We start from the raw sequence: 23,456 nt of genomic DNA on the forward strand, positions 1-23,456 counted from the left end.
GGATGAAGCCCAAGAAGAAAGTCTTCCTACCAAAATGGACATGTAGTACCACTGGCATAAAGCCTGACCACTGAAGTAATGCAAAGCTCATTCTTGCCTTTCATGCTGCATTAGCACAGCCACAGCTAACTAATAATTGTGCTTTAATTTAAACTGAGGTAGTTTTACTTAAGACAACGATTTAAACAGTAACTATTACTATTCAGCTGTGGGATATGACCTGCCTTTCATCTCGGCCAATACCTCCAGGCCGCCAGGTGGAGCCCTGCAAGCAACATAGAGGTGCCCCGAGTTCCAGCAGGGCATCGTGGACAATGGAGTTTTTCATCACAGCCCTGCTGGATACCATGGGGACCTCCTGGGGACGCTGCAGGAAGACACAGAGACTTTGGTTTCACCTATAACCCGGAAGTACACCGTAGTCAAGGCGACAGAGGAAATGTCGTATTTCTGGGGTGAAGAAAAGGACTTTTTTTTTTTTATCTGACCCGGAAGTGATAGATCTTATGGACTGGGGATTGGAAACACTTCCAGTCAGGGATTATAAAAGACAGAGAGATATTAGAGTGTTGAGCTGAGCTGGGTGGAAGGGTGGCAACGCGTCTGAGGTGTGGAGGATTATTGATTATTGTATTTGCGTGGATTAATGAGTATTGTGGAGAGGAGGGAGCTTTGTGCACTACTGTTAATTAATAAAGTCTACTTTTGGACTTTTATCTGGTGTCTGATGTTTGGTCTGCGGGTTCAAGGGAGTGACAGCGGCCCCTATCTGTCACACAGCTCATAAGCTAATTAGATCTCTAAGTTATTTACAGTCATCTGACACACTGGCTTATTTTGTTTTCAGACTCAACAACATCAAAATGCCTTTTGAATCATAACTGACCAATAACATGACAAGACAGCTGCCAAGCATTAATGGCTTTGGTAAATTTACATTGGTGTAGCCCAAGCACTATGAATTTGGATTTTCTCTACCTGGACTATAAATCAAAGGAAGCCTCTTGCTTAATTGGCTTACTGGTTTTCAGTTCTAATTTTGAAATACATATTATTAAATGTATGCATTCTTGTGGCAAATATTTTTAATATTTCCTGATAAACAAAAAGTAAAACCAGAAATGACACTCAAGAGTACTTGGAGAAAATACTATTGCTGCATAGTTTCTTTTCCAGTATTGCTGTTTGAATTTCCAGCAGATGCTTTAGCAGATTTAGCAGGAACGGTACTGTGAATTTCTAATGGTCTTTAGCTATACCCTGGGTAAGAAGTGTGAGAACATATAAGCAGAATATGGAAGCCATGACAGAGTTTTAATTATCCACTTGTCATACAACTATTTGAAAACTCTTTGATGAAAACAGGCCATTAATCCCAACACAGCTTGTCAATTCCAACTCATAATGTATTTAAAGTACTCTACATTTTACATTGCTTCCTCTATACAAAATGTCAACTTGAAGATTCAACTTGATAAGTTTTTCCTCATAGCTCAAACTCAGCGGTCTCTGCCCTCTTACATTTTATTTAATTTTGTATTATATTTTAAACGACTCAGAGGATAATCTTCAAAACCACCATTTAAAACAAGAGTGGCAATCCAATCCTGTTAAAAATAGGTAAAAACAATAATTTGAAATAAAAGTGACTATTTAAATAATAAATCTAATCATACCAAGTTGTATCACCAGAACTAGTGATGATTTGATTGTCATCAAGAAAACGACAGCAAGACAGATATCCTGGAAAACAAGACAAACAAAAGACAGTAAACACCTGAATAATGTGCAAGATATCATTTTCAACAAAGCCTTCCCGAGAGCAGTAGTGATCAGGACAACAGAAAAATGGCCATAACAAGCACATTAAAAAAAAAAAAAAAAAAAAAGGTAATTGGAAGTTAAAGAGTTGGACACAATTACAATAAATCATAACTTTTACATAAATGTGAAAGAAATATTTTGCAATAAAGAGACACTGACAGCAAACATGACCTCAAACAATCAACAGACTTAAATACTGGCCAGTGATATTTCTTTTTAAATGTGAAGGAAATTAATGATAAAGAGTATGAAAAATACACTTCAGTGAAACATTGATAAAAATATTTCAAGACATGTTTTCTTCTCACCTGTGTGACCTGGCAGTTCTCTGCTAACACGTACATTTCCCTCCCTCGTTTTCAAACTGTAGATGGAGCAAATGTTGTCTAAACCTCCACAGGCAACATAGCTTCCAGATGGCGCATACGCACAAGTCATCACCCAAGATGAACGGAGAGGGATTGCATGCACCTAAGAAAAAAAACAGGAACAGGAATGCCATTCAGCCACAGTGTAGCATAGCAGATAATCATATTACACTTTAACATATTTACACTTTAACAGTAACATAGTTTTTAAAAAAGAAAAAAAAAAAGACTGTGAAATTTGTAAACTAAATCATATAATGCATATGATCATGTCACCTACATCAAACTGTTCATTTATTAGTTTAAATTACATTGAGAGGAACATCAGAAGCCAAACTCTAAGAAGTAATTCTATTTATTATCAATCAATGGACTTCCCAAAAACATTTGAACATTCATCCATTTAGGTCAGGACTGTACTGAACTACTGTATAACAGAATTGGGCAATGTGTAAAATTATCAGGTCTATCAATCATCCACTTAAATACTGCCAACTGACATTTTTTGTCAGGGTTTAGGTATAACCATTTTTAAATGAGTAACCCAACACTGCTTTCCTGCAGTTTTAAAGTTTTTCATGCATTTTTAACAAGGTTCCAAAGTACTTTGTTTAATATACCGATGACAGATGAATAAACTGATGGAAGAAATCAATCTTGTCAATTTCATCAGGAGAATTTGCTTCCATCTCTTTTGGGTCACTGATGGGGAAGTGTGGCCCAATTAATGCACAGCCACACTATGGAAACCTGCCATGTTCCCTTGTATGAGACCAACATGTATCAACTGTAGAGCTGATTACAGAACGCAAAACGAACTAGATAACTAACAGTTTAACAAAACACATTATTTCATAAAATGTTTAAAGCCAGTACCAGTGGCACAAACCTTTAACAACAGTAACATTCTTTTGGACAGGCATACATTTTTAAAATTGCATATCTTTTTTACTCAGCAGTAGTTGCAAATATAAGCATCATGCAACGCATATGAAGACTGGACAGGAAGTCATGATCACTGAACACCAAAAACAGGATTATACTCACCAGCTTTAAATCTGTTCACGCATCCAGACCAACTACAGCACACTTTTGGCATTCATGAAAGTTGTAACAACTGCAATATTCCAGAACATTACCTTACTTCTACTAATAAGTTATAGTCCACTTCTATTGGTCTTTAATATCAATAATGGGAAAATGTAACTGGATTTGGAAGTTTTTGTTACAAATGTAAAGCGTGTACAACATATATACGTATAAGTGATACAAGTGCCAGGTGTAAACAAGGCATAAATGATAAGTTTAATCAAGTGGTTCAAATCATTGGCAAAGTAACATCCATGTGATGTGATGTAAGTAAATTGTCATTGACTGTCAATGATATTGTCCATTGGCACAAGTCTATGGTAGTACATTTTTGTTATATAAAGGAAGACTACTGTATGTGTGTATAATATATATATACTAGCCAACCCGCGGCGTACCATACGCCGCATAATCAGGCCGTTTTTTTAATGATTTTTAAGCACAGGAAGAAAATCAACATTTGAAAAATTGATGAAACTGGTAATGTAATAAATCAGCAAGAAAAGCAACATTGTAACAATGCACGGAACAAACCAACACACAATCATCAGTGCGGCGCTCAGGCGCGGAAGGTGGAACGGGAAGAGAGAAGGACATCCACCCCGCTCCCTCCATAATGCTAGTCTGCTGATTTCTCGTCCAGTATGCACTGCCTACTCATGTGCCCACCTCCAACTCGTCACTCGAGTCGTTGTCTTTGCACAGTCCAGATGCACCTGTGACTCACGTAGACTTTTCATTGTTCTGTGCGGTTTTGGCTGCCTTTCCAAGACACCCGACCACGGTAGTAGCGAAGTGGGAGGAGGGTGTGTACAAAGTGCAGGAGCATCTAAGAAGACGCATGTTTGTCGTGGATGCGAATTGCTGTATGTAGCATGTAAAACAGTTTGCTATGGTTACGCGGTCGTGCGTCGTAACGGAAAACTCGGTTTTTAAAGACCGCTTACTTCATTGTGTATACGACTGTAGGTAAATGAAAAGATATAACTCTGGAGAGGGCAACATACAATACAGCGTTTTACACGCTGCATACAGCGATTCACATTCGCGACAAATATGAATCTTCTTAGATGGTGCTGTCGCGTCCACCACCCACGCTCTCGAAGCACACACACTGCCTGGTCATGTGCCCGCTCGTAAGAGCAACTAACAGAGACTCGCCCACCAACTGTAAGACCATGGAATACCCCTCGCAAACTGCTCTACACGCCACATACAACAATTCACATCTGCGACAAACTGTTTTACACACTGCATTCAGCAATTCACAGACGCGACATGATTTTTCTTAGATGGTCCTGTCGTGTCCACCCTCGCACTCGAAGCATACACACTGCCTGGTCATGTGCCCGGTCACAAGAGCAACTGACAGAGACCCGGCCACCGAGTCTAAGACCATGGGAAACCCCTCGGAAAATGTTTTACACGCATACAGCAATTTACATCCGTGACAAACATGTCTCTTCTTAGATAGTCCTGCCGCGTCCACCCTCGTTCTCGAAGCACACACACCGCCTGGTTGTGTGGTGCCTCTGTGTGAACCGGTCAGGCACAGAGAAGGTCAGCTGCTGAGAGAGCGTCTCGACTGTTGCAGGGCCTGCATTGGTGAAGCAGGTGAGACGGTAATGAAACAGAGGCACAGGTAGCGGAGGTGGGTATATACAAAGTGCAGGAGCATCTAAGACGACGCATGTTTGTCACGGAAGTGAATTGCTGTATGTAGCGTGTAAAACAGTGTGCTATTGTGCACGTGGGTCGTGCGTCGTAACCGAAAACTCGGTTTTTAAAGACTGCTTACTTCATTGTGTTTTAACCTCAGTTGTGAAGGAATTTTTTAAAGGATAGTCCCATGGGATACCCCTCGCAAACTGTTTTACACGCTGCATATGGCGATTCACCGGCACGAGAAACATGCCTCCATGAACAGTCAGCGTGGGTCGGAGCTGCATGTTGCCTCTACGACAGATGAATATTAATGACGCCATTTTTTCTGTGCCGTCTCGTCTGAGTTGGTGGGCGTGGCTCTGCGAGTTGTCGTCGTATCCAATGGTCTTGGAGTTGGTGGGTGTGGCTCCTTCCGGCGTGCGCCATAGGTGTCTCACTTGTCGGTGGCTTAGTGAATCCACGCCGGCTTTCCATGGCTGTCTTGCCTTAGTGAATTATATATATGAATTTTATATATATATATATATATATATATATATATATATATAAACATTCGGCTGTACTTTATTGTGTGAACTACAATACACCTACAATGGTAAAAGTTGATTTAAATGAAGAAAAACAAGAGGAAAAAAAAAATTGTGGTACCTTGTTGGTGGTATAGCTGTCCCATATGATTAATTTCCCATCTTGAGAAGCACTTACTAGCAGCCTAAAAAAAACAAAAAAACAAGTGTGTTCATTTCACCTGGAAAAAGTCTCTAAAGGAAAAAAAAAATTAAAAAAAATAGAAAACATTTTCCATAAAGATTCCTAAAGGAAAGCTTAAAAGATGTAATACTGATGTCAAAGGAATAACAACGTGCTAGAGGATTCAGGCCACGCAAAATTAATCAGATATTGCAGCACTGCTATAACCAGCCATCTTGCAAACATGGTTCTTGCAATTTTCCCAATACTCAGTATTTTCATCTATAATTTAAACATACATATGACCTTCATTCACCACACTATTATAGAAAACAGAAAATTAAAATTAATAGCATATACTAAAGACACATTTATTGCTACAAATTTAAATCGAAGATTTAGCAATATTCTGTCCAAATGAATAACTTTTTCCATGAATACTGGACTGAACCAGCTGAGCATGTTGATTGTAGGAAGTTATTATTGACAAAAAATTCTTCAGAAACTCTCAAAAGCTCAGCAAAGTTCACATATTTTTGAACTGTTACTTGTTATTAATAAAATACCCATGCAATATCAACTGAACAACAAAATCAGAACACATATTGCAATGAGAAATGCACTGCTTCAAGTGCATTAAACAAATTGTGTCTGACAATTTCTGTGTACACATGTATAAAGGCAAACACACACATTTTAAGATGAGAAATCTACTCAGTTATGAAATCATGTAAGGTAGAAAAGGTAGTTGTCGCTTTATATTATTACACTTATTCTCCAAAGTAGCAAACAGCCTGTCTTTTTCAGAACATTGTTACATTCTTTTTATGGTGCGTTATTACCTGGAATCAGATCCCCAATGCATGGCATATATTTTGGCAAGATGACCTCTCAGTGTGCGACGTGTTCGCATCTGGATTCGGCCAACAGGGTCCAAGCCTGCTGTGATCTGGTAAACAAATAAAAGGGGACATATATCAATGATTGCACTGCATGCAAGAGCACTAGAAGTGTTTCAAATAAGATATACACAAACATTTGCCATTCAAATATGTGAGAAAATGTTATAGGTTTATAAAAAAAAACAAAAAAAACTACAGTTGTAACAAAATAGCACTCCAGAAAGATAGTATGTAATTAGTTGAGTCTGGAAGAACCCCAAGTTGTATCCCTAAGCAGATATTATAGTGTCAGAACAAAGCTCATAGATAGGTACAGTATGTATGCTGCAAAAAAAAAAAAAAAAAAAACAAACCTTAAATCACTTAATTAACGACAGTCACCAATTGATCAAAATAAACACCAATTTGTGATTTTTCTGTTTGGGAACTGAAGCACAATATTTAATGGACCAGAACCATGGCCTACATATAACTTGAGCAATGACACATCCACTGATAGATCTTTTCTGGTATTCACTGCAAGCATTATCGATACTGTTGTGTACTGATCATCAAGGGGTGGGGAGTTAACCGAGGGTTGTCCCAGATTCTAACTGCATTACTTATATTAATCAGGGTACCAATCACATGCCATTTTAGTGTCCATATTATTTTGTTTTGGTTGCAAGCATCCATATAGTAAAAGGTTTACCAGGTTAATATTGTCAGATACAACAAGTGAAGTTCTTACTTGCATGCACTAATCAACATTCAACATATTTAGCAATCTTTCTGCAGGATAGTGGTGATATGTCCAATTTTATGTTAAACTATATTACACTTTAGTTTACTGTTGCTGGGTTTAAAACTGAAATGTAGAATAAAATAATGCAGCTTGTTCACTTTGTAGAGAGCCCTAATACTATAATGTCATGCTTCTTGTGAAATACAAAAAGAAGGAGGAGCTTGAATAAACAGGAGTGTATAATTCACCATTTGTTTTTTTCTTGATGAAAGAAAAAAATCAGTTTGAAACTACTGCAATTCTTTTGATCTGTATATAGAGAAATTTCATCTGAAATATTGTTGACATCCAAAAATGTACTACAAAATTATCTGTGTGACTTGATACCACTAGATGACACTCAAGAGTCATGTTGGGTTTTAAAAGAATTCCAGCTTGCCAAAAACAATTCTAAAGGGAAGGCTGATTAAAATGCTACAAATTTTAAAACTTGGGACATTAACAGCTTGTGTTTCATGCAATTTTTATATTTACTGGACATGTATAATTGTTTTAACACAGTGGGGTTTTCCAACACATGCTAAATGATCTTCACATTAACTAGTTTTTAATCTTTACATTACAATAAGTGAACAGTATAACGTTTTGAACCAAACTCTTACATGCAAACAATAAGCAATATGATCTTTTACTAAGACATTCAACCAACTATGTGTGAAGTATGTGCTATTGCAATGTTCTGACATTAGCCTAATAATGGTGATTGATGCTTGACTGCTTTACACTACCAGGTGTAACATTAACTGTGCATTTTAGGAGATCAGTCCTCTCGCTGAGCAGTTTTGTAGAATGTATAAATCTTTAAAAGGTTGCCAGCAGATTTTCTATTAGAAATACATAAACCAAAGACCTGTGTACTTGTATGGAGCATGTTCAACCACAGCCACTAGATGGTGTGTGCATGGACTTTTACAATTTTTTCATCATTAGTGCTAATGACACAGATGAAGAGACAACACTGAAACAAAGCAATCGCCGCAGCTCAACTGTGTAAGCATAAAATCTCAGCAATGGCAGGCAAGGCTTTAAGTTTTCACTAAACACATTGTCTATCTGGAGGTATTTTCTTGAGACAAAGATTAACAGGACTTGTATGCCAGTGCTAAGTTATAGTATTGCCAGTGTCTTCTTACGAAAGCCAGTAGGGCAGCAAGCACAAGGTGGGTCCATGTCCTCTGTACGGAGTAAGCGTTAGTTGATGCCTCTCCAAGTTCACAAATATAGTAAAACTCCTAGGACGTCTTTGGGTTGGTTTTTGTCCCAAAGACCACACACAGCTAGTTACTAATAGGATTTTTAGTGTTCTTCTTGGTGAGTTACATTAAATGGAGTGAAGTATTCTGTTACTTTACACAACTTACTGAAAGAACTAATATTTGTGGATTTTCAAAGCAATTTTAATTTCCTGGAGTGAGTAACTTGGCACACCAAAAACTCTGCAAAGGTGCTTCAACTGCTCATTTTTAGTACTTTTATACTTCATATATTCATACAACCATGATGACATAACTCCATTACTGAAAAACTAAGATTCAGAAACAGTAGTTGCATGAATTCATGCTACTTTCCGGTCAAGTATTATGAAACACCAGTAACAGCGTACTGCACGATAACATGCAGTGAATACACTTGACTTGAGCATTCCTTGTTTTCATACTCTTTCTCTGTACGTTTAGCATTCGTTTGCTCAGAGGTTGATGTGCTTGCTGCTTCCTGAGCAGCTCTTCTTTTCTCCACCCTAGCGGCCCGCTGCTTCTTTTCTTTCGTCAGCATCTTTTAGCGTTAAAACTGATTAAGTTAATTTTTGTGTTGCAATTACTTGGTACATTTTCTTTAATTGTTCAATCTGCCTCAAGTATAATTAGCGAAGGTGGTAGGGAATGAGAACGGCGCCCATACGCATGCAACGCACAGCCACCCTGCTGTGCACTGCCGAGAGTTGATTCTACAATAAAATAGAGTAATAAAAATCATCACCCCGAAAGCAGATAAAAGATGTCATGCAGTGTATGTGTACCAAATTTCAAGTCAATAGGTGAAACGGTTTTCGAGCTACAGGTGATTTAAAATCCTGGACAGACAAACGAACGGTAGCGTATTATAGAAGAACATTTTAAGATGACTCCTTAAATTGTGTATGCACTTGCTTACATTAGAGCTACTACCTAAATCAACAATTGATATTCTAATGTTTTATTTAAAAAAAAAATGAATTGTGGGTTAATTTTGAGGGCTATATATGTATCTCTCTATATGAGATATCAACCAAGAAAACCACTTCTTTAACTAACTGCATTGATTCTGAAAACCAAAAGTGTGCATTTGTTTCACAATGCCAATATATGCTTAATGTCCATTGCCAGATTAACCTATTATGTTTCCTTAAAAAGGAAGATTTAAGTTTAGTTGTTTAGACTAAGGAAATTGCACTGCATGTGAAGCATAAAGCTTTTATTTTGCACGCTGAAACTGTGCACTTACAGCTCTCAAAAGAATACGATACTCGCTTCTTAAAAATACACACAAGTAAAGTATTCTGGATTCACAGCTGTAATAAAAAATTTACCAGCCAAGAAAAGGCAGTTTTGTTTTCGTAATTCTATTTTTCATTTTCCACTCATTTTTTGGCTTTGTATACAGAGTCACTCAAGTATCCTAAATAGTCTGACTTTTATACTGGAAATAAAACTATAATAATGAACTAAAACAGCTGTAGCTCAGAGGTAAGCAGTGCTGCCTTTCAGAGTCAGTATGTTGGGCTCAAATCAGGCTCTGTCATTCATGAGTTGTTTCCAAATTTCACACAAGCTCTGCGTGAATTTTCTACCAAGTACTCCAATTGCCCTCCCACATCCTAAGAGATAGGTTAACTGGTGATTCTAAATTGTTGCCATGCGAGTGTGAATGTAGATGTATGCACAAATGAGCCCTGTGACTGCCTGGAGTCTATACAGTGTTGTCCATTCAGTGATCCAGAATTGGGCTAAGCAGGTTTGAGAATGTTGTTTAATAATGAATTGCTTTTACAGTAAACGGAAACTTCTCCTAACCACAGTATTAAGTAATTGACTATATTACAATCATCCCTTGCACAAAACAGTACATTCAGTACTGTGTGTTGGTTTTCTTTATGCATAAGCCCTTGTGCTAATGGCTGTATGTATGATAGAGACAGTCTTTACTTGTTGTTTGGGTTTGTTGAGCCTTGGCATAGGGAAAGACTTTTCTCAAGATATAGACAAATTTCTCATTTCATACCCAATCTCACACAACCCCAAATAATTTCTCATTTCATACCCAATCTCACACAACCCCATTCACACTACCAGTCACATTAATCTGAACTTGTCATTTCACCTAACCTGCTTGTGTTGGAGAATATGAAAGGAACATCCACAGAAACAATACCTGGGAATAAGATTCAAACCCAGGATGATGGATCTGTGAAGCAGCAGATTTACCGTGTCTCTCTGCATCATATCTACAATTTATAGCTATTCAGTATGCTAGTAGACAAAATTTTTAACGGTAATGCTATACAACTATTTTCACCACACTAGACAGCTTCAGAGATATGCATGGTTTTGTACTGTTTTACTACCATATTTACATGAAAACTCCATCCATGACACTGGTGGTGGTCACACATCTGAAAAGCAATATGTCCTTAACCCAGGAAAGATTCAGCCAAGAATGAGTGACTGTTTAATTCTGTGTTCATACATATACCTCAGAAACAGGAAAGGCATGTTTTCTAAAATTGGAACTTTGCTTCTTTAAAATGGGCATAATTAATATGTTTTAATACATTTGCACTGATGTCCTATATGCCTATATCCCATAAGCCTCGTTTTAAACTGCAAGAACAGGCACAGTATTTATTAAAATTCATAAAAAATCTCAGTTAACACCCCAATTTCTAGTGTTAAATTAATTTATGCCACGGTTGTGAAAAAATAAATTCAGTTTAAAAATTACCAAACTTATCCTTTTAGCTTACTATTAAATGGAGTTTAATATAATCAACCAGTACTATTTAGGGCTGCTGTCAAAGACTAAGAAAACCTATACTCAATACTGTCCATATGTATTTGGATAGTGACTACTGTTATTAGTGTGGCTCACATCCCAAGCATACCACTATTGACATGAAACAAGATAAGTCCTGCTAGAAAATGACTGTTTCACATCATTAACCTGTTTTTTAAACTGCTATAGGCATACTTCAAAACTCGTTACAATGCTCTCTAAATTAAAAATGAGTTTCCCCTTTCCCATTAATCTGGGTTGATATTCCCCAAACTGTTGCGTGTACTGCTAAAACAGAAGTGAACCTTACACTTTAGTCTTGATGTTTGTTGTACGGCTGTAACTGTTATGCCTAAAATTCAGAAGAGAGTTCTCAGTGTAATTTCTGAATTGTTCCTAATTATGCCTTCCTTTGTGGTTTTGCACAGAATAATGGTAACTGGTAGGGCATCAAAAAAGGAGACTGAAGGTTTCTTTTAACACTAGAATTACCAGAGCCTACGAAAAAACTCGTAATTTCATCCCACCTTAAACTGCTTCTTAAATCCCTTCACACCTCTCCGCCAGCGCCCTTTGTCTTCTAAATGTGCTGATAAAGAGAAGCTTGAAGCAGCCGCTATTCCATCCCCCAATTTAGAACGTGCACGAACTTCAGCTTGATTGAGTATCTGGGAGTGAAGTGGAGTTTTAGAGTGGAAATAATAGACCGTTGTTTGAATCACACGCATTTCATGTCTGTTCCGTTTCTACAGTAATCTGTGTCAACACATTGTTAAAACAGAAACGTTTTTAATATTCTAGTAGTAGATGACAAAATGTAGGCATAAACTATATAGTGTATGAAGCCTGAAGTCCAAATAGCAAAGAAACATTTTCACAAGAATAACACAATTGCGCTTTTATTCAAAAATATAACTGCACAAACAAAAAGCCGCCTTAACATACGACATTGACAGCAGTTTATTGTAACTGCCTCCGTGGTTCAATAGACTCAGCCCCGCTTGGGAATCAAGAGGTCACGAGTTCGATCCTCGCCTCCGCTTTGAGAAGTAAACTGCTCTTAGTCTTACTATTTTAGAATAAAAGCATACATTTGATTTCAGTCTGTAACAGTCGGTGCAATTTATGATCCTTGTAAAGGTTAGCTTTTTTTTTTATTATTCACTTTTCATTCTCTCAGTCGCGTTCAGAATCAATCCATACAACCCCATCTGACACGGCTGTTTTCACTAAAGACACGCTATAGCTCTGCAGTGTACCACGATGCATACTAAAAAAAATAAAATTATTCAATTAGGCTTCCTTACTGGCGATCTACTAAAAACATCCACAAAGCTTTTACTAGGAAAGGAGGGCAACACATGGCACAACACTTTTCACAGAATTCTGTAATAAATCTCTCTAAATAATTATAAAATTAAACTTCTCTACTTGGGTCTTGTAAAACCACTAAGCAAAAAATATCCATGGAATATTTCACAGCCACAAAAAGAATTTAACATCTACAGACCACACCAGCTTGTACTATTAACAACAGAGGCAAAATACTTTAACGTAACCTTTTACATTCTAATGATTTAACTTAGCAAAAAGTAATGGATCTTTGAGTCGATTATACAGTTAAAACCTTCATGGTATCCATTTGTGTGTATTCATTCAGCTAATTTTTGTAACTTGGCAAAATCATTCTGAAACAGTGAAAATCTCTGTAAAAAGAATAATTTGATATTTCACCACTATTTTACTTAAATTTTTTTTTTGTAATTTCAACCAATATATGGTTTCTGAGGTTGTGTGAAAAGTAGATGATGTGGCAATATGGCGAGTACTGGACTTTAAAAAGGTTACCAAGTTCAGTTATTGTTAAGAGACCAGCTGCTAATAAAGGAGTTACGAGATTTTCATCAGTCTGGCACCAACAAAGTAGAATATCTTGAGAATAATCAAATTAATTTAGCATCACAAAGAAAATCGGCAGTTTACAAAAGGTATATGTAAGAGCCAATCTTAGAAAGTTAAAGTTTTGAGTTAAACTCATATTGATGTTTGCTTAATTTAAATAGAATATTAATGTCTTTCATAGTCATAGCTTATGGTATAGTCTTTTCCCCCTATAGTTAACAAGAGATAGAACCTTCTTACTATAACTGAATAACAGTGTGATAATAAGCTCAGTTTGTTTAGAAAAGGTCTCATTAATGAGGGACTTGAAAGATCCATTTTAAAGCTTAGGAATGGGATAAGCATACAGTTTTCTGACCGTTTTGAAATGGTTCAGAAATGATAAGTGAGAAGTAACGATTTGTGATGTAACAAGATTAAGCTTAGAATTGAACTTTTCTTAACTTTAACATTTTCTTTTTTGTTATTTTAACTTTTTCTTTTTGTGTGAATTGTTTTACTTCAAAACTTAACTAAACTCTCAAAAACCAAGATATTTTGTCTGTGGAATCATTTCTACGTGTCAGGCTTTTGTTGAATCCCATTTTTTTGAGTTGAAGCTGCAGAACTTTGGTAATTTTGGGAAAACGCAGCTACATCTTCGTCAGAAAACTAGCTATCTGGCCTGAACTGGAATCTACCATTCGAGAACAGAAGACACTTCTGCTACAGAACTCGTCAACGAAAGAAAAGAACTGAATCATTCAGAAGGTACTGTGATATTATCTACTATCTTCGCATGATCATTAATGAAAGCAAGGTCGCCGTACCTTGAGAAGATTTGAGAGACTGTGATATTATTAAATGACGTCTTGGAAAAAGACATTTTGGATGATTGGAACCTTGTTTCAAGAAAGTAATCTACCTTTGGAACGTCCCTATTGTGACGAAACTGCTGTCAGGAAACGTCCCGTCATTTTATTGAACAGTTGTCATGGCGATGTCTAAACAGAGCTCAAGTGAGATCGGCAGTGATCTGAGTTCAGACTCTAAGTCAGAAAATATAATTAGAGATCTTAAAGATCACATAAGTCAGAGGGAAGAAAGGCTTCATGTGTTCATAGCTGAGATCGAAAGTCTTAAAAACATTCCAGAAAACCACTTAATGGTGGCAAAAAGATTTGAAGATTTTCGTTCGACACACAGAGAGCTAGAAGAACTACATGAAAAGCTACTTTGTATATTAAATAAAGAGGGAGCGATTCGGAAACAGAAAACGACATTCGCCGAACGCTTTAAAAAATGGAATGAATTCACTGTCGCTACTACGGCTTGGCTAGAAGACGCAAATAGACTGTTAGCATATAAAATTGATGAACAGCTAATTAATCAGTTCGAAGAGATGCAATTTCAGGAACGGGTTCGTTCAAAGCCAAAAAAACGAAAGACGTCACCTCAATTAAAACATACTCCTGATGTTAGACTTGACTCTTTAGCTCAGAAAGCCACATCATCACCTTCTACATCAGTGCTGATTGAACAATCGACACTTGATAGAATCCTACAAAGGTTAGATGAGTCTGAAAGGCAAATACGGTCACTAACTACCTCGGCACAGCCACAATTGTACGGACACGGTCTTATAGATTTCTTATCGCAGAATCAAGCTGAATGTCAAAGGGGCCAACTCGAATGTAGTAAGGCAATTACCGAAATGGCTAAATCATTAACTGATCAAAAGACAACGCCTGCTCCAGCACCCCCAGCTCCGCGTGGTGAAGTACCTCATAGGCAGGTCCCTTTATTTTCAGGCGACCCATTGGCTTATGCAGATTTTATTAGGGCCTTTGATAATGCAGTTGGGGATGTGCTACAAAACCCTCAAGATAAATTGGATTATCTGATTCAGTACACCAGAGGTCCTCCTCAAGAAATGATTAAAGGCTGCTCACGAATGTTACCAGATGCAGGGTATTTAGAAGCCAGAAGGTTGATTGAAAGATATTATGGCAATGAGTTATTCGTAGCAGACGCATATCTCAATAAAGCATTAAAATGGCCGCAGATTAAGCAAAACGATGGAGAGGCTCTGAGAGATTATTCTAACTTCCTCTCAATTTGCATGAATACTATGAATGATTCAGGGAACGGTGGAGAATTCAATAACAGTCATAATGTGCGTACAGTACTTGGGAAACTTCCATTTTCTCTAAGAAACGAATGGATGAGATATGCTTTCAGGCTTCGAGAAAATAAAACAAGACCTGGCATACCTGAACTAATTGTTTTCTTGCGTAACAAAGCTGAAATGCTTTTAGACCCTGTACATAGTGCCGTTTCACAAGACTATACTAATATAGAGAAAAGAGAAAAAACTGACAAAAGTAGGTCTCCTCAGAAGTACGGACAAAGATCAGGAAGTATTTTCACCACCAATATTTCTGATGAAGCCCAAAAAGATACTCAAGGAATCTCTGTCAAAAATACATGTGCATTTAAAAAACCTTGTGCATTTTGCAGTGATTTGCATATTCTTGCCGAATGTAAAAAAATCAAAGAATTGCCACATAAAGAAAGAATAGACTTTTTAAAATCTAAAGGTTTATGTTTTCGCTGTCTCAAACAGGGTCATCTAAGTAAGAATTGTAAAGAGAGAATGAAATGTCAGACATGTTCCTTACAGCACCCAGATATCCTGCACATTCAAGGGGACAGTGGAGCAGTACTAAAAGCTACGGCTAGTGTGGCAACATCTACCGAAACCGAAACTGGAACTTGTACCTTTACAGGGGCTGGAGAAGAATGTGCACTGCAAGTAGTTCCTGTTAAGGTAAAATCCAAGAAAAGTGAAAGGTATGTAGAAACATACGCCTTTATAGACCTCGGCAGTACAGTAACAATTTGCACTGAAAGGCTCCAGAGACAACTGAGCCTTCAAGGAAAAGGACGCAAGTATTCCTCAAAACTATGAGTAATTACGATGATGATTCAAAAATGCTAACCCAATGTTCTGTTTTATCAGATTTACAAGTCTGTGGTCTCAATGATGTTAAATATATTGATTTGCCAAAGGTCTTCACACAGGTCTCCATTCCAGTGAACAGAGAAAGCATTCCACTACAAGAAGATATCGATAAGTGGGCATATCTTAAAGAGGTACGTCTATCTCATATTGACTCTGAAGTTGATCTTTTAATAGGAATCAACTATCCAGAAATCTTCAAGCAGTCACGAATCATACCTAGCCAAGGAGGTGGACCTCACGCTATGAAGACTGCACTTGGATGGGTGGTTGGTGGACCATACAAAGAGATAGACGACCTCACAAAACAAAGTGGTAAGACACTAAACATTCAATCAATCGTGTCTCAATAACAGAAATTGAAGATATGCTGCTGCAACAGTATAACACAGATTTTCCAGAGCGCAACTGTGAGGAAAAAGAGGAAATGTCACAGGAAGACATCAAGTTCATGCGCATAGCTTCAGAATCTGCAAGACTGGTAGGTGGCCACTATTGTTTAAATTTGCCTTTGAAGGATGAATCACTTAAAATGCGAATAACCGCTGCATTGCTGAACAGCGTGCTATTGGACTCAAAAGAAAATTGAGCAAAATTCAGGTTTCCATGAAGACTATAAAGCCTTCATGAAAGACATTATAGACAATGGCTATGCTGTTAAAGTACACAAAAAAAACCTGAATTGTAATGAAGGCAGAGTGTGGTACATCCCACATCATGGTGTGTATCATCCAAAGAAAAATAAGATTCGAGTAGTCTTTGACTGCACAGCCACCTACCAGGGGATTTCACTTAATGAACAATTACTGAAAGGCCCTGACCTAACTAACACACTCATTGGTGTCCTTACAAGATTCAGAAAGGAGCCAGTAGCTTTAATGGCAGACATTAAGTCAATGTTCTACCAAGTTAAGATACCAGATAAAGACACAGATCTTTTACGTTTTCTATGGTGGCCTGAAGGTAATCTAAGTAAAGACCTAGAAGAATTCAAAATGACAGTACATCTTTTGGTGCTACTTCTTCACCCAGTTGTGCTTCTTATGCTTTATGAGAACAGCCGAAGATGCCAGAGATACATTTCCTGAGGAAGCTGTTAACACCGTTCTCAACAACTTCTATGTGGATGACTGTTTAAGGTCAGTGACTACAGAAGAACAAGCAATAAAGCTGGCAAAGGACCTCCAAGCTCTATGTCTCAAAGGGGGATTCCATTTGACTAAGTGGGTGAGTAACAACAGAGCAGTTTTATTGTCCATACCAGAAGAAGACAGAGCTCATGAACAAAAGGACTTAGATTTGAGCCACAGTCTCCTTCCCACAGAGCGTGCCCTGGGCATCCAGTGGTGCACAGAAACTGACAGTTTCAAATTTCAATTAAGTTACAAAACAAGCCCGCTACAAGGCGTGGTATCTGTCTGTTGTTAGCTCAGTTTATGATCCACTTGGTTTTCTAGCACCTGCTTTATTGCCAGCGAAGCTTATTTTAAGAGACTTATGTAAAGAGAAATGTGGGTGGGATGAAGAAGTAGAAGTTAAACACATTCAGAAATGGAAAAATGGATGGATGATTTGAAGTTACTTACAGACTATAAAGTGAACAGATGCTTCAAACCTACCGGTTTGGAACCATAAAGACAGCACAAATGCACCATTTTGCAGATGCTAGTGAAGATGGATATGGCACTGTCACCTACCTTGTCTTAACCAATGAAGAGGGCAAAAGCATTGTTCATTCCTGATGGGCAAGTCAAGAGTTGCACCATTGAAGCAGGTCACGATTCCAAGAATGGAGCTGACAGCAGCCATTGTGGCAGTAAAAATGGACAAAATGCTTAAAGGTGAGCTTCAAATGCCTTACAAGAATCTACATTTTGGACTGACAGCACCACGGTGCTAAAATACATCTCAAATGAAAGCACTCGATTCAAGACCTTTGTTGCAACAGAATCTCCGTGATCAGAGATCATTCACAACCTTCACAGTGGAGGTATGTCACATCTGTCCTTAATCCGCTGATCAAGCCTCTAGAGGGCTGAACATAGAAAACTTTCTCAAGAACACCACATGGTCACATGGTCCAAATTTCTTATTGAAGTCAGAACGTGAGTGGCCAAAAGACCAGATCAACTGAATGATTCACTTTTGAAGATGATCCAGAAATTAAAATTTGTGCAGTTAACATGACAAGAGTAGAAGAGGCCGAATCCATCAACAAACTAATCACTTACTTTTCAGATTGGCATCGCTTGAAGAAAGCAGTAGCTTGGTTTCTCAAGTTTAAAGACTTACTGCTGAACTTAAGAAATGAAAGAAAAACATTTCAACTAGAAACCAGTCAGACTAAAGGTAATCCAAAAGAACAAGAATCACTCATCACAAAACACATGAAAAAATATAAATGGTCTTTAAAACCAAGTACAATTTCTCTAGATGACTTAGTTAAAGCTGAAACAGAGCTTATCCGTCTAAGTCAACAGCAAGAATTCCCAGAAGAATTAAAAGCTCTAAAGAAAAGACTTGTGTTAAAAGAACAGTCAAATCTATAAACTCGACCCGATCATACAAGATGGAATATAAAGAGTTGGAGGAAGACTCTGTAAAGCTGCAATGCCCGAAGAAGCTAAACATCCTGCAATTTTACACAAGCATTCACATATTGCTTCTCTCATATTGCAACACATTCATAAAGCGTCGGACATTGTGGGCAATTATGTGCTCGCACAATTACGCCAGAAATACTGGATACCTCAAGCAAATTCAGCTATCAGAAAAATAATTTCAAAGTGCACAACATGCAGAAGATACAATGCGAAAGCAGGTGAGCAAAAAATGGCAGATTTGCCAGAAGATCGCTAGCATCAAACCAACCACCGTTCACTAATGTTGGAGTTGATTATTTTGGTCCCTTCCAAGTCAAAAGAGGAAGAAGTCTAGTCAAGAGGTGCGGAGTAATCTTCACATGTCTAACAACCAGAGCTGCACATAGAGATCGCACATAGCTTAGACACTGATTCTTGTATCCAAGCATACTCCGATTTATGGATAGAAGAGGACAAGTTAAAATCATGCGCTCAGACAATGGAACAAATTTCGTCGGAGCAGAAAGAGAGCTACGAGAAGCGATTAAAAAATAGAACAAAAAAATCAGTGACGCCATGATGCAAGAACAAATCAAATGGATTTTTAATCCACCATCAGCCTCTCACCAAGGTGGAGTGTGGGAAAGACAAATCAGAAGCATAAGAAAGATTCTAAATTCAACATTAAACCAACAAACACTCGATGATGAAAACCTTCCTACAATGATGTGTAGAGTGGAATCAATACTCAATAACAGACCCCTTACGAAGACATCAGATGATCCAAATGATTTGGAACCACTCACACCCAATCACTTGTTATTATTGAAGACAAAACCTGAAATACCACCTAAACTCATTTCAGAAAATGAACCATACCCAAGAAGACGCTGGAAACAAATTCAATACATGGCGATTTGTTTTGGAAAAGATGGACAAAAGAGTATTTGCCAATACTTCAAAACGTCAAAAGTGGCTTGCACCAAGAAGAAATTTTGAACCAGGGGACGTTGTTCTAATTGTAGATAAAGCTACACCTCGCAATTCCTGGGTAATGGGTCGAGTCATCAAGACAATGCCAGATGCCAAAGGAGCAGTCAGAAGAGTTTGTGTGCAGACCAAAACCAGCACACTGGACAGACCCGTGAATAAACTGTGCCTACTTCAAGAAACAGCCAATGTTTGAAATATGAAATTTTTAAAAATGTTTGTTTGCAGTGTTATTGCTAATGATTTGAAATGAATAGTTAATGTAAAAGTAATTGGCTCATATTGAAGTAAAGTAAAGTAATTGTCTCCGCTCCTGCATAGCCAATTAGGGGCCGGAAATGTAAGAGCCAATCTTAGAAAGTTAAAGTTTTGAGTTAAACTCATATTGATGTTTGCTTAATTTGAATAGAATATTAATGTCTTTCATAGTCATAGCTTATGGTATAGTCTTTTCCCCCTATAGTTAACAAGAGATAGAACCTTCTTACTATAACTGAATAACAGTGTGATAATAAGCTCAGTTTGTTTAGAAAAGGTCCCAGTAAGAGGACTTGAAAGACCCATTTAAGCTTAGAAATGGGATAAGCATACAGTTTTCTGACCGTTTTGAAATGGTTCAGAAATGATTAAGTAAAGTAACGATTTGAGATGTAACAAGATTAAGCTTAGAATTGAACTTTTCTTAACATTAAATTTTCTTTTTGTTATTTTAATTTTTCTTTTTGTGTGAACTGTTTTACTTCAAAACTTAACTAAACTCTCAAAAACCAAGATATTTTGTCTGTGGAATCATTTCTACGTGTCAGGCTTTTGTTGAATCCCATTTTTTTGAGTTGAAGCTGCAGAACTTTGGTAATTTTGGGAAAACGCAGCTACAGTATACATCAAAGTTATTTTATAGAAACGACTCTCACATATGTTTAGTATTTTTTAGGTTGGTCATCATATTACATTTTTTACTCGGTGTCCAACTTTAAAGTGATTTCAGTGTTTCAGCTAGCTACTCAAGCACAAAAACTCACTGTGGGTTTGTCTCTACTATTTCCGGAAGAATAAGCAAGTATTCTATTAAATTTTCATGGCACATCAAGCTCAAATACTGTCCAAACTTCAGGAAATTAATATGAATTTCACTCTTTAATTACTGATCACACATCAAAAAAAAAAAAAAAAAAAACTTTGACTAAGAAAATGTCCTTTATAGCCTCGAATGCAGACATGTTATAGACTTACTATTTTACCAGACTTTGCCCAGGAACTTTCATAAGGTAACCAGCCTCCATTATAGCGTATCAGAGGTACTATGTACAGCCCTATGATTTCCGCAAAGTGGAATACATGGACAGAATCACAGAATTAACGCATAAAAATGGATTTTAGATTTAAAAATGGAAATGTGCGGAATTTAGAGACTGAAGGGATGACAGTTGCAAAACTTCCCCAATAAATTAAACGACTGAATAATGTGTAGTTCTATCATTCAGATACTATTTTCTAGTTTGTTGTTTTTCCAGCAAACACAATCTTTTTGGAAATTCAGTTGTGCCTCCGTGATTGCGCATGTTTCCTGCATGTTTTCTCGTTAAAGGCACGCAAATTAGCTAGCTGCATGAGACAGAAATGTCAAAGCAAGCAGTATCAGATACCCTAACTATTCTGAAAAAACTAAGAACCACAAGCTCAACTGTAAAATTGAGATCACAACGATATTTCGGCAACTTTTACAAATCTGGACATCAACTTTTCTGCAAGTTTTGCCAGCATATATAGACTGAGCACGAAAAGATACTTGTAATGATCACATCAAATCTAAAACCCATCTCCAAGACAAGGAGAAATTAAGATCAAAAAGTGAAACAACAAAATCGTCAGATGCAAGTTTGTGGAAAACTGTGTTCATGCAAGTCATCCTAGAAAAAATATTGACAAAGATGCGACTTTTCTTTATTAAGCATCGTAAACAAGAAGGTGCACTACCAGAAAATGAGAGCAGTCTTCGTTAAACTCATTTGCCACATGTCTTTGAACAACATATGGAAGCCATTCTTCTAAATATTCGTGGCAATAAAATTTATGTTGTAGTTGATGAAACCACAGATAGGCGAGACCACACAGTTCTCAACATAGTATACTAATTATTTTATATAGGCAGTTCTAGTTATACGTGAAATTATATTTAACCGGTATTAACAGTCCTTCCCATAGAAAAATGTTATTAGTGAATGGCACTGGTTGTTAATGGGTTCCCTTTTAAAAATTATCAATGATGTTTCTGGATTTAATAAACAATTTGCCTCGTGGTGACGAGGCACACAAGGTCCACATTTGACTCTTCCATTATAAACTTCCATTATAAACTCAGCACCTACAATCCTGGGCAGAAGTGCAGGCTTCTCCTCAGATGCAACGATCCGTTAAAAGCGGTCTCTTTCTTTTTTTCTGTTTAATTCCCAGATTGTGTCTTACACATTAGTTTGCTTTTGCTTTCTAATTATTTTAATATATACAAAATAATGCATAATAATGACGTACGTTTTCAATCTGTAAACATTTAAGGTTCAAGAATTCATTAGAAGTAATTTACATAATTACAATTACAGATACCGAAGACCAGTACTTTTTGGCAGATGTTATCTTTATGGAGAGCTGTAACTTTTCCACCTTTTTCTTCAGTCCCTTCACAAACACCAGCTGAATCTTAATGACATTTTAGCAGTGGTTACAGACAATGCATCGTACTGTCTAAAAGCATACCAAGAAGTTTTAAAAGGGGTTATGCCTAACAGAGTACATTCAACCTGCTTGTGTCATGTCATCAGTTTGGTGGGAGAGACCTGGCAGCACTATAATTACTTTAGTGAGGCTGCATCACTAGTGATGTGGGTAAAGTCTACCTTCTTCAAGAAGCCTGCCAGGAACCCCTGAGGCTGGAAACACTAGGAGGAACAGATGGTTCAAATCAGTAGGGTACCTCGCTGAACATATTCACCTCTACAAAAAGATAATTATGGCTGGGAACACATCAGCTCAGGCTGTAACAAATATCCTAGACCCAAAAAGTGAAGTTAACCTTCACCTCAGAAGGATGCATCAAACTAGTAACAGCTCTTGCAATTCTGGAGGGCACTCACTGTCCTACTGCAGTCTCAGCATACAGCATCGTTGAGGATCTGGGCTCCGACCTGATGAACGGAACTGCAAATTAAGGGTCAGTTGTGTTAGTGTTCAGTTTCACCAAAAAAATTGTAAAGTGCCATTTTACTATTGTTTGTTTTGTTGTAACTATTGCTACTTAACAGTTACTTAAAAAAAAAAAAATCAAAATCAAGGAAAAATAAACCGGAATTTGTAAAAAATATAAAACGGATTCCATAGGGCCCTATCTATGTGACTAACATAGGACTTTTTGTGGAAAAAATTTTTTAAATATGCTGATATAATTTTCTTATATTATTCTCAAAGATGTTAAGCAGATTCAGAGAGCAATGCCATGAGTAATGTGTGGCACATGTTCAGGTTTTCTCAACAACTATCATCTGCCTAATACTATTCAGAAATTGACGACAGCAGATACACTTCCACTTCAAGAATAGTAAAACCAGAAATACTTTATTCAGAGCAGCTTATGAA

At 37.3% G+C, this 23,456-nt stretch overlaps 1 protein-coding gene across 2 annotated transcripts in view; it reads right to left on the minus strand.

Moving 5' to 3' along the window:
* Positions 1 to 23,456, minus strand: part of LOC120525093 (guanine nucleotide-binding protein G(I)/G(S)/G(T) subunit beta-2) — a 190,385-nt gene that overhangs the window by 24,587 nt on the left and 142,342 nt on the right. For both annotated transcript variants that reach the window (XM_039747094.1, XM_039747093.1), the window contains exons 4-7: positions 6,479 to 6,585; positions 5,595 to 5,658; positions 2,133 to 2,295; positions 1,677 to 1,743 (exon numbers count right to left, since the gene is read on the minus strand). In XM_039747094.1, coding sequence (XP_039603028.1) covers positions 1,677 to 1,743; positions 2,133 to 2,295; positions 5,595 to 5,658; positions 6,479 to 6,585 — 401 coding nt within the window. The remainder of the gene's footprint in view (positions 1 to 1,676; positions 1,744 to 2,132; positions 2,296 to 5,594; positions 5,659 to 6,478; positions 6,586 to 23,456) is intronic.

This window comes from Polypterus senegalus, chromosome 3 (genome assembly GCF_016835505.1).
Source record: "Polypterus senegalus isolate Bchr_013 chromosome 3, ASM1683550v1, whole genome shotgun sequence".
Classification (NCBI taxonomy): Eukaryota; Metazoa; Chordata; class Cladistia; order Polypteriformes; family Polypteridae; genus Polypterus; species Polypterus senegalus.